Source organism: Ovis canadensis, chromosome 18 (assembly GCF_042477335.2).
Source record: "Ovis canadensis isolate MfBH-ARS-UI-01 breed Bighorn chromosome 18, ARS-UI_OviCan_v2, whole genome shotgun sequence".
NCBI classification, from domain to species: domain Eukaryota; kingdom Metazoa; phylum Chordata; class Mammalia; order Artiodactyla; family Bovidae; genus Ovis; species Ovis canadensis.
The window spans coordinates 83593097-83605307 of NC_091262.1; the positions used below are offsets into that span (position 1 = coordinate 83593097).

At 44.1% G+C, this 12211-nt stretch overlaps 2 gene segments (V, D, J or C); both read right to left on the reverse strand.

Moving 5' to 3' along the window:
* Window positions 1-6908, reverse strand: part of LOC138423844 (Ig mu chain C region membrane-bound form-like) — a 112662-nt gene extending 105754 nt beyond the window's left edge. The window contains 2 exon segments of the C gene segment in view: window positions 6423-6716; window positions 6799-6908. Of these exon segments, the coding sequence occupies window positions 6423-6716; window positions 6799-6844 (340 nt within the window).
* The window catches only part of LOC138423845 (Ig gamma chain C region-like), a 235259-nt gene that overhangs the window by 159853 nt on the left and 63195 nt on the right, over window positions 1-12211 (reverse strand).

Sequence of the window (12211 nt, forward strand, 5' to 3'; positions counted from 1 at the left end):
AGGCCATATTTGCCTGTTACTCCAGGCATTTCTTGACTTCCTACTTTTGCATTCTAGTCCCCTATAATGAAAAGGACATCTTTTTTGGATGTTAGTTCTAGAAAGTCCTGTAGGTCTTCATAGAACCGTTCAACTTTAGCATCTTCAGCATTACTGGTCAGGGCATACTCTTGGATTACCATGATATTGACTGGTTTGCCTTGGAAACGAACAGAGATCATTCTGTCGTTTTGGACAGCGCATCCAAGTACTGCATTTCAGACTCTTTCGTTGACTATGATGTCCATTCCATGTCTTCTAAGGGAATCTTGCCCGTAGTAGTAGATACAATGGTCATCTGAGTTAAATTCACCCATTCTAGTCCATCTTAGGTCGCTGATTCTTAGAATATTGATGTTCCCTTTTGTCATCTCCTGTTTGACCACTTAGGAAACATGAAATAACAGGAGGATGAGATACTGTTACACACCTTTAGAGAAGCTAAAGTACAAAATACTAAAGCGATCAAATGCTGGGGATGAAGTAATATAAATGTCGCTCATCCACTAGCTGGAAGGAGTGGAAATGGCAGCCAACTGGTAATGTATTTGATGATTTCATAGAGAGAAAACAGAGAACCACCACGTGACTGAGGAGTGGGCTGGAAAAGTATTTACCAATTATTTGGATATTTATGTTTTTACAAACATCTTCATATACATGCCCGTATCACTTTGCAATTCTGAACTTTTGCTATTTGCTGAATTTATAGACTAAATGTGTATGGTTATTTACCATGTTGTTAGGATACAATTGTTTGTGTTGATTCCTTTTATCTTCATTTCTATTTCATCTCTCATTTATCTGTCTACCAATTGCATAACTAACCACCTACAATAACCCCTTAGGATACAGCCTCACTGGTGTCCAGACATTTTCAAGTGTCCTCTGGGGAAAAAGTGACTCCAGTGATCTATGACATCAATTGCCAACTTCAAACACCGCTCACTATTCAGATGAAAGACACAGAATCTAATAGAGCTGGGGAGAGTTTCAGCCTGAGAGGATTTGGAAATCCATCTGACGGGGTGTTAAGCAGAAGAATTATTGCTGAAAAAGCTGACAGCAGGGACAGAAGGCAGTGACCTAAGATGCCCCCTGAGGAAACATTTCTGGGCGGCCTGTCCGAAGACAGATGGGGAAAGACAGACCAGCCTGACCCCATGAAATCACGTCCCAGGTTCAGAAACAAGAAAGCTCTCTGGAGTGACAGTGGAAGGAGCCTGCAGGGGAGGGAATATTCCAGTGGAGAGACCCCAGCTTCTGAGATAAAGCCCCATCATGACCTTTTCTCTCCTGCCTTGAAAAGTGTCCTCTTGTTTCCTGGTGAACCTGGGTGCCCCCTGGTGCTTGGAGTAGCCCCTGAAGGCAGGGTTATGTGTGTTGGGTCTGACTTCTCCCTGGACCTCCTGGGACAGCATCACAGGGTTGTGTCCTAGGTCCTCATGGAGGTAGACGGACATGTCTCTGTGGATGGAGAGTGGTTTCTGGAGAGACATGCTCTATGCTGCGCTGTTCCTGGGACCAAAGCACCCCGTCACTGCAGCTCTGACTCTTCAGACTGATTGGATCCAGCCCCAGCAGGCAGCACTCTGTGTGATGCAGAATCCACAGACAGACCAGGTGGGGAGAGGGCCTCCAATAGTCCTGCTCCGACTCCCGCACCAGCACCTGGGACAGGACACCTGGGCAGGAGAAACCATGAGACGCCCTCTTCACAGAGGTCACTACATCACTGCACCTTCCTCAGACCCGCGGGATGCTCGCAGCTCAGAGATGCCAGCAGGAGGGGGAAGGACCAGACAGATTTCATCTTCCTTTGGATTAAAGCTGACTTTCAGAGAACGAGGTTGATGAAGATAGGAACGCTGACTCCCAATGTGACAAGGATGCCTTGACCCATTTCCCTCTGGCCTCCTGATATTTGTTTCTCAACGAGGTCTTGGCCTGTGGGTTTCTCTGTCCATCCTTTCCTAGTTTTATCAAGACACCTAAGTCAGATTACTGAGCACGCTTAACCTTGACCTCTGATCCCTGTCAATGTTGGAGTCATTTCACTAACCCTGCTGTCTCCCAGGTGCTTCTGATTACCCTGATGTCTATGGATCAAGAATCCTTGGGAGACAGTCTAGCCAGGACCCCTGAACTTGTAGCCTCCTCATGGTCATTTTCCGGCCAGTCAATCTCCTTCTTGTCCATTGCTGGGAGCCATCATGGGCAATCCTGCCCGTGGCATAGGTCATGAGGAAAGGGGTCTGACAAATTGCAAAGTTGGGATCAGGCCTCACGGGTCCCTTGTATTTTCTCGAGCATCTACCCCCCAAACCAGAGTCTGCCTGCTTTCTGTGTTATGCTTTCCACCTACTCTTCTTCATTAACAGGGGGCTGTCCCCCACCCCCTTTTTCTGGGAAAAGCTAATTCAGAGCTTTTAGGTCATAAGTCTCCTGGCGTAATAAGAAACCCCTCTGATGGCTTTCCAGCCTGCCTGACAGGTTTGTCTGGACTCTTACAGCTGGGCGTGTGATTGTTTGGGGCCTCCCCGACCCGAGAGGCACAGGAAGTTTAAACATCCTAGGAATGTAGGGGCTTCCGAGGAGTCAAAATCATTGGAATAGGACTGATTAAGGGTTCCATTGTTGAGCCAATACTTGCTGCCAAGTTTTCATCTCTTTTGTTTGTTGATATAGTTGGTATGTAGAAAAAACAGGCAGTAGCCCTGGCATTAGCAACATTAGACCTTTGAGTTAAGTACTCTCTTTGTTATAACCCACTGCACCTTTGTTCTACAGGGATGTAACTTTATTTAGTGCTTTGAGGGTGATGGAGATTAAAGAAAAACACTTCAGGGAAAATGAGATTAACATTCATTAAGGAAGAGAGCCATAAAGTGTCAACAGGCCTCTTGGCCAGAAGATAATGTAAATCACCTGAAACCTTTTGTATACGGAAAGATATGCAAAAAGAAAGCCTGGTCTCAATAAGGGTCAGGACTGCTGCCCCTGCATAACTCTGCATATTCCATTATTTTTTATGTACCACTTGGGGTACATAAGCTGCTTTTGAAAATAAAGTTGTGGGTCTGACACCAATGCTTGGCTCCCCCGTGTCGTTCTTTTCTCCCTTTTCAGGCTGAATTTCCATCTGGAGCATGGAGGCTCGCCAAGCCTACTAATTTTGCCTGGGCTTCTAAGATCTGAACGAGGGGGCACTTTGTGTCTCCACTCCTTCGGGAGACCGGGAAGATGCCTGCAGCCTACGTAGGTGGTGCAAACTCCTTCTCTCGGAGTTTTATTGGTTTTCTGCGTAAACCAAGTTATTCAGCATCTTTTCTCCACTACTTTTCCTAGTACACTATTCTTTCCTAATATCTCTTTATATCTCTAATAAATAAGTCTCTCCTTGCTGACTCCATTCCCACTTTGAATTCCCTGGATCCACCAGGGCTGGACCCCAACAGTCCATAAATCTCCATTTCACCATGTGTATTTGGAACTGAACCAAGTTTCCAAGGCTACCTCAAATAAGAAAAACTGAGATCCGAATCCCATTTCAAAAAATAATATTTATATTTGAGACATCAATGTCAAGGTCACATGCCCAGAAGTACCAATCTTGCCTGAATGAAACATTGTGAAAAAGAAATTTTCTATTTAAAGTTAGCTTGCACCAATGGGTGCTTAGAGACACTAGCCTGTGCTTGAGGACCACGCACAGGGTCATTTTAAAGAGGCAAATTGTCAACTAAGGAGCACTAAAATGTGAAACTATGTCAGTAAAGTGAACGTGAAGGAGACTGATTTACATGATTGGATGAAACATGAGGGAATGGACTTGACTGCCCTCAAGTAGAAATATGCGTGTGTTGGATGATTTAAAGAGTCCACATTGCAAATGTCCATAATGACTGTGAAATGATGGTGTATGTCTCATGATGCTAATAATAGCTAAAAAGTAGGTGATCTTGCAAATGTGGAATCTGGATACCGAGGATGTTTGAATACGCAGTATTGGGTCTCTCTGCACCAGCACCTATAACACTGGACACTGCAGAATCCTACCTGTGTGTGCAGTTTCACTGAAAGAAGGAGAGGGAGTCTCTTCCTTCCACATGTACAAAAACAACAAAAACTGCAGCAACTGAAAATCTCCTGTGTCTTCTCAGAACATTCATACATTTCAAGATTCAGACTCACCAGGCAAATGGGGATGGGCCTCAGGTGTATGCTGAGATCCTTTGAGGAGAAGAAAAGTAAACCCAGAAATTATCCATAATTCCTGAGTATTACGTGCACGTAAAAAATTAATCTTACTTCAACAGAAAATTAAAACTGCAAAAACATATGCATATTCCCACAGTGTGCCGAGTGTGACATAAAGGCCAGCAGTGAGACGTTAGGACACAGAGGACGGTCTCTGGTGGGCTCCTGGGCAGGGAGAGGGAAGCACAGGCTCTCCCAGGAATCCCCTCCAGCCCCGGGGCACCTGCTCCTGGGCTCAGCCCTGTGCTCCTGTGTCCCACAAGCCGCTGGTGGTCGTGGGGCCCCCCGGAGGGTGGCTAGTGTCTGGGCTCACACGGACACCCCTCACTGTGTCTCTTGCACAGTAATACACAGCTGTGTCCACAGAGGTCACAGAGCTCAGCTGCAGAGAGAACTGGATCTTGGATGTGTCCCTGGAGATGGAGGTGTGGCTCTTGATGGAGGGGCTGTCGTGAGTGTCACCATTATAATATATGCTTCCCATCCACTCTAGCCCCTTCCCTGGGGCCTGGTGGATCCAGCTCCCATCATAACCACGTGATGGAGTAACCAGAGGCAGCAGATGTGAGGGAGACGGTCTGTGAGGGCTTCAGCAGGTGAGGGCCCGACTCCTGCACCTTCACCTGGGACAGGACACCCGGGGACAGGAAGATTCAAACCCAGTCAGTCACCTGCTGCCACAATTACCCCCCACAGATGCGTGTCTGATGCCCGAGGCCTCCCCCTTGGGGAACTGCCACCAGGCAGAGGAGAAGACCCCAAAGCCTCACCTTCTACACAGCAGCTCTGCCTTCACTGAGGCCTCCATCCTGTGTGAGCAGAGAGGGCTGAGCTCCCACAGCCCGGGGGTGGGTTTTACCCTGGAGCTTGAAGAGGCATGTGCACTGAGGAGCTCTTTCCCTGTGAGTCCAGAGAGGCTGTGGTCACACTCACCCTGGTCACCCCGGGATCCCCATGGGCGCCTTCTGAATTTTCATGGTTGGCGAGCAAGGGAGGGAAAGCAGTGTGTCTACCAGAGGCTCGGAACCGGATCCCAGGACAGGTCCCCCTTTCTGAGCCCAGGGTCCCCGTCCTGATGGCCCCTCCCCTGCCCCGTGCCCATGTCAGCTCAGCCCCTCGCCCTCTCAGTCCTTGGGTCTTTCCTCAGGGCTGAGCCCAGCACAGCTCCTGCTTCCTGTCCCTGTGCGAGTGACGGTCACTGTGATGGGAGAGAGGACACGTGGTTGTGGGCTCCACGTTGACCCCATCGACAAATCCACCTGAGGACCTCTGTATCTCCCCTTATGAATGATCCAGACATAAGCTCAGAATGAGTGTGGACTTCAGAGAGGTTGAGGCGAGATGGCATCACCCTGATTGCCCTCACCGGGAATGTGTGTGTGTTGAGTGACTCAGTGAACCGGCCATACTGTCAATGTCTGTATAAGGACACAAGGTGACAGTGTTTATGTTAAGACGCTAATGAAAGCGAGCGTGTAGGTGACTACAGTACAGAATCTGTGAATGACGAGAATCATCACATGTGCAGCACTGGGACCTCTGACGCCAGAGCCTTTCACACTGCTCGCTCCAGATTGTAAGTGTGCAGTTTCACAGGCAGAAGGAGGTTGGGTCTCTTCCTTCCTCATGTACAAAAACGAAACAAAGATTAAAATGTTTGAATATCTTATGTTGCCTTTCAGGATAGTTAACAGTTTTGAAATTAACGAGAGTCAAGTGTTTTACTGAGTTCCTTTGAAAAAGAAAATGAAGGAGTAAAACTTTTAGCTGCTGAGTGTTGTGTGTGTATGTGTGTGTGAGTGTTTGGCTAAAGCTACCCTTGCTTCAAGGATAAATTAAATATATATATACACACAGTTGTCTGAGAGTGACATAAAGCATAACACTGAAACACCAGGACACAGAAGAGGGTCTATGGTGCAGCTCCTGGGCAGGAGTAGGAAAGAGAATCTCTAGGAGAATCCGCCCCACCCCAGGCCTCCCAAGCTCAGCGCTGCTTCTGCACCTGCTCCTGGGCGCTGCTCTGTACTGAGTCCTGAGCGCCCCCTGGTGGGCACGGGCCTCTATGCAGGGAGGTTTTTGTCTGGGCTCACACTGACTTCCCCTCGCTGTGTCTCTTGCACAGTAGTACACGGCCGTGTCCTCAGTTGTCACGCTGCTCAGTGACAGGGAGACTTGGCTCTTGGAGGTGTCCCTGGTGATGCTGAGCCGGGATTTCAGGGCCGGGTTATAGTATGTACTTCCACCACTATATATGTTACCAAGCCACTCCAGCGCCTTTCCTGGAGCCTGGCGGACCCAGCCTACACCATTGCTGGTTAATGAGAATCCAGAGACCGTGCAGGTGAGGGAGAGGGTCTGTGAGGGCTTCACCAGGCTGGGTCCTGACTCCTGCAGCTGCACCTGGGACAGGACCCCTGTGGACAGAGAGAAGCACGGTGACCCATGGGCTCAGAGGCAGCTTCCCCACGTGCCCATGTCTGATCCAGAGACACTCACCTCTGGGGGCTGAGAGCACAAAGAGGAGGGTCCACAGTGGGTTCATCTTGGAGCAGATGAGAGTCACCACTCCTGGAGATCTCTTCAAGCCTGAGGAGGAACCTGAATTTAAGTGAGCTGGTGCTTTGTTTCTATGCTGTGACCTGAGTGGATATTTGCATATGGGAGGGACCTCTGTATAAAATGCAGAAAGCAGTGAATAGCGGTCTTGTCTATGGGGCTCCCCCTGTGAGGGGGTGCTGACTGTGCCCTCAGAGAACTCAGGCCCCTCTTGGGGTCCCCCTCCCCAGACCAGGCAGACTGTCATTTGAGGAATGAAATGATGACAAGGGCTGGCAGGGAAAAAGATGCTGTCAGGGAACAATGGCAGATTTTGGGAAGAGACTTTAATCCCATGGAGCTGCTTACCCTTACTCTTCAAATGCCCACCACCCATCAGGGACCACGTAGATGTCAGACACAAAGTCGTATTTGTTTTCTTTTCTGATTAGCTAATGTTTACTCACTCCATATTCTAAAATTTGAGGAAAATATACATGTAATAATCACTGAATTTTTTTAAGTCTTTTTTTATTTTGTTATTTATTCTTCTTCTTTTTTACTTTACAATATCGTATTGGTTTTTAAAAATGTTTTATTTTTAGTTTATTTGGGTTTACAATACTGTATTGGTTTTGCCATACTTTGACATGAATCAGCCACGGGTGTACATGAGTTCCCAATCCTGAACCCCTCTCCCACCTCCCACCCCATGTCGTCTCTCTGGATCATCCTCGTGCACCAGCGCCAAGCATCCTGTATCCTGTATCAAGCATAGACTGGTGATTCGTTTCTTACCTGATAGTATACATGTTTCAATGTCTTTCTCCCGAATCATCGCACCCTCTCCATCTCCCTCAGAGCCCAAAAGTCCGTTCTAAACATCTGTGTCTCTTTTGCTGTCTCACATACAGGGTTATCATTACCATCTTCCTAAATTCCATATATATGTGTTAGTACACTGTATTGGTGTTTTTCTTTTTGGCTTATTTCACTCTGTATAATCAGCTCCAGTTTCATCCACCTCATTAGAACTGATTCAAATGTATTCTTTCTAATGGCTGAGTAATACTGCACTGTGTATATGTACCACAGCTTTCTTATCCATTCATGTGCTGATGGACATCTAGGTTGCTTCCACGTCCTGGCTATTATAAAGAGTGCTGCGATGACATTGGGGTACACATGTCTCTTTCAGTTCTGGTTTCCTCGGTATGTATGCCCAGCAGTGGGATGCAGGGTCATAAGGCAGTTCTATTTGCAATTTTTTAAGGAATCTCCACACTGTTCTCCATAGTGGCTGTACTAGTTTGCATTCCCACCAACAGTGTAAGAGGGTTCCCTTTTCTCCACACCCTCTCCAGCACTTATTGCTTGTAGACTTTTGGATCGCAGCCATTCTGACTGGTGTGAAATGGTACCTCATTGTGGTCTTGATTTGCATTTCGCTGATAATGAGTGATGGTGAGCATCTTTTCATGTGTTTGTTAGCCATCCATATGTCTTCTTTGGAGAAATGTCTATTTAGTTCTTTGGCCCATTTTTTGATTGGGTCATTTATTTTTCTGGAGTTGAGCTGCATAAGTTGCTTGTACATTTTTGAGATTAGTTGTTTGTCAGTTGCTTCATTTGCTATTATTTTCTCCCATTCAGAAGGCTGTCTTTTCACCTTGCTTATAGTTTCCTTTGTTGTGCAGAAGAATTTTTAATTTTAAATAGATCCCGTTTGTTTATTTTAGCTTTTATTTCCATTACTGTGGGAGGTGGGTCATAGGGGATCCTGCTGTGATTTATGTCAGAGAGTGTTTTGCCTATGTTCTCCTTTAGGAGTTTTATAGTTTCTGGTCTTACATTTAGATCTTTAATCCATTTTGAGTTTATTTTTGTGTATGGTATTAGAAAGTGATCTCGTTTCATTCTTTTACTGGGTTGACCAGTTTTCCCAGCACCATTTGTTAAAGAGATTGTCTTTTCTCCATTGTATATTTTTGCCTCCTTTGTCAAAGGTAAGGTGTCCATAGGTGTGTGGGTTTATCTCTGGGCTTTCTATTTTGTTCCAGTGATCTATATTTCTGTCTTTGTGCCAGAACCATACTGTCTTGATGACTATGGCTTTGTAGTAGAGCATGAAGTCAGGCAGGCTGATTCCTCCAGTTCCATTCTTCTTTCTCAAGATTGCTTTGGCTATTCGAGGTTTTTTGTATTTCCATACAATCTGTGGAATTATTTGTTCTAGCTCTGTGAAAAATACTGCTGGTAGCTTGATAGGGATTGTATTGAATGTGTAGATTGCTTTGGGTAGTATACTCATTTTCACTATATTGAGTCTTCCAATCCATGAACTTGGTATATTTCTCCATCTATTAGTGTCCTCTTTGATTTCTTTCATCAGCGTTTTGTAATTTTCTATATATAGGTCTTTAGTTTCTTTGAAAGTGAAAGTGAAGTCGCTTAGTCATGTCTGACTCTCTGCGACCCAGTGGACGGTAGCCCACCAGGCTCCTCTGTCCATGGGATTCTCCAAGCAAGAATACTGGAATGGGCTGCCATTTCCTTCTCCAGGGGATCTTCCGTACCCAGGGATCAAACCCAGGTCTCCTGCATGGCAGGTAGACGCTTTAACCTCTGAGCCACCAGGGAAGTTTTTAGGTAGATATCTTCCTAAGTATTTTATTCTTTTCGTTGCAATGGTGAATGGAATTGTTTCCTTCATTTCTTTTTCTTCTTTGTCATTATTAGTGTATAGGAAGGCAAGGGATTTCTGTGTGTTGATTTTATATCCTGCATGTTTACTATATTCATTGATTAGCTCTAGTAATTTTCTGGTGGAGTCTTTAGGGTTTTCTATGTAGAGGATCATGTCATCTGCAAACAGTGAGAGTTTTACTTCTTCTTTTCCAATCTGGATTCCTTTTATTTCTTTTTCTGCTCTGATTGCTGTGGCCAAAACTTCCAGAACTATGTTGAATAGTAGCGGTGAAAGTGGGCACCCTCGTCTTGTTCCTGACTTTAGGGGAAATGCTTTCAATTTTTCACCATTGAGGATAATGTTTGCTGTGGGTTTGTCATATATAGCTTTTATTATGTTGAGGTATGTTCCTTCTATTCCTGCCTTCTGGAGAGTTTTAATCATAAATGGATGTTGAATTTTGTCAAAGGCCTTCTCTGCATCTGTTGAGATAATCATATGGCTTTTATTTTTCAATTTGTTAATGTGGTGAATTACATTGACTGATTTGCGGATACTGAAGAATCCTTGCATCCCTGGGATAAAGCCCACTTGGTCATAGTGTATGATCATTTTAATGTGTTGTTGGATTCTGATTGCTAGGATTTTGTTAAGGATTTTTGCATCTATGTTCATCAGTGATATTGGCCTGTAGTTTTCTTTTTTTGTGGCATCTTTGTCAGGTTTTGGTATTTTGGTGATGGTGGCCTCATAGAATGAGTTTGGAAGTTTACCTTCCTCTGCAATTTTCTGGAAGAGTTTGAGTAGGATACGTGTTAGCTCTTCTCTAAATTTTTGGTAGAATTCAGCTGTGAGGCCGTCTGGACCTGGGCCTTTGTTTGCTGGAAGAGTTCTGATTACAGTTTCCATTTCCGTGCTTGTGATGGGTCTGTTAAGATTTTCTATTTCTTCCTGGTTCAGTTGTGGAAAGTTGTACTTTTCTAAGAATTTGTCCATTTCTTCCACATTGTCCATTTTATTGGCATAGAATTGCTGATAGTAGTCTCTTATGATCCTTTGTATTTCTGTGTTGTCTGTTGTGATCTCTCCATTTTCATTTCTAATTTTATTGATTTGATTTTTCTCTGTTTGTTTCTTGATGAGTCTGGCTAATGGTTTGTCAATTTTATTTATCCTTTCAAAGAACCAGCTTTTGGCTTTGTTGATTTTTGCTATGGTCTCTTTTGTTTCTTTTGCGTTTATTTCTGCCTTAATTTTTAAGATTTCTTTCCTTCTACTAACTCTGGGGTTCTCCATTTCTTCCTTTTGTAGTTGCTTTAGGTGTAGAGTTAGGTTATTTGTTTAACTTTTTTCTTGTTTCTTGAGGTACGCCTGTATTGCTATGAACTTTCCTCTTAGCACTGCTTTTATAGTGTCCCACAGGTTTTGGGTTGTTGTGTTTTCATTTTCATTTGTTTCTATGCATATTTTGATTTCTGTTTTGATTTCTTCTGTGATTTGTTGGTTATTCAGAAGCGTGTTGTTCAGCCTCCATATGTTGGAATGTGTGATAGTTTTTCTCCTGTAATTGAGATCTAATCTTAATGCATTATGGTCAGAAAAGATGCTTGGAATGATTTCTTTTTTTTTTTTTTAATTTATCAAGGTTAGATTTATCGCCCTGGGTGTGATCTATCCTGGAGAAGCTTCCATGAGCACTTGAGAAAAAGGTGCAATTCATTGTTTTGGGGTGAAATATCCTATAGATATCAGTTAGGTCTAACTGGTCTAATGTATCATTTAAAGTTTGTGTTTCTTTGTTAATTTTCTGTTTAGTTGATCTGTCCATAGGTGTGAGTGGGGTATTCAGGTCTCCCACTGTTATTGTGTTATTGTTGATTTCCCCTTTCATACTTGTTAGCATTTGTCTTACATATTGCGGTGCTCCTATGTTGGGTGCATATATATTTATAATTGTTATATCTTCTTCTTGGATTGATCCTTTAATCATTATGTAGTGGCCTTGTTTATCTCTTCTCACAGCCTTTGTCTTAAAGTCTATTTTATCGGATATGAGTATTGCTACTCCTGCTTTCTTTTGGTCTCTATTTGCGTGCAATATATAATCTTTTTCCAGCCTTTCACTTTCAGTCTGTATGTGTCCCTTGTTTTGACGTGGGTCTCTTGTAGGCAGCATATATAGGGATCTTGTTTTTGTACCCATTCAGCCAGTCTTTGCCTTTTGGTTGGGGCATTCAACCTATGTACGTTTTAGGTAATTATTGATAAATATGATCCCGTTGCCATTTACTTTATTGTTTTGGGTTCGGGTTGTTTTTGTTCTTTTTGTGTTTGCTGTCTAGAGAAGATCCTTTAGCATTTGTTGGAGAGCTGGTTTGGTGGTGCTGAATTCTCTCAGCTTTTGCTTGTCTGTAAAGCTTTTGAATTCTCTTTCATATTTGAATGCGATCCTTGTTGGTTACAGTAATCTGGACTGTAGGTTTTTCTCTTTCAGCACTTTAAGTATGTCCTGCCATTACCCCCTGGTCTGAAGAGTTTCTATTGAAAGATCAGCTGTTATCCTTATGGGAATCTCCTTGTGTGTTATTTGTTGTTTTTCCCTTGCTGCTTTTAATATTGGTTCTTTGTGTTTGATCTTTGTTAACTTGATTAATATGTGTCTTGGGGTGTTTCGCCTTGGGTTTA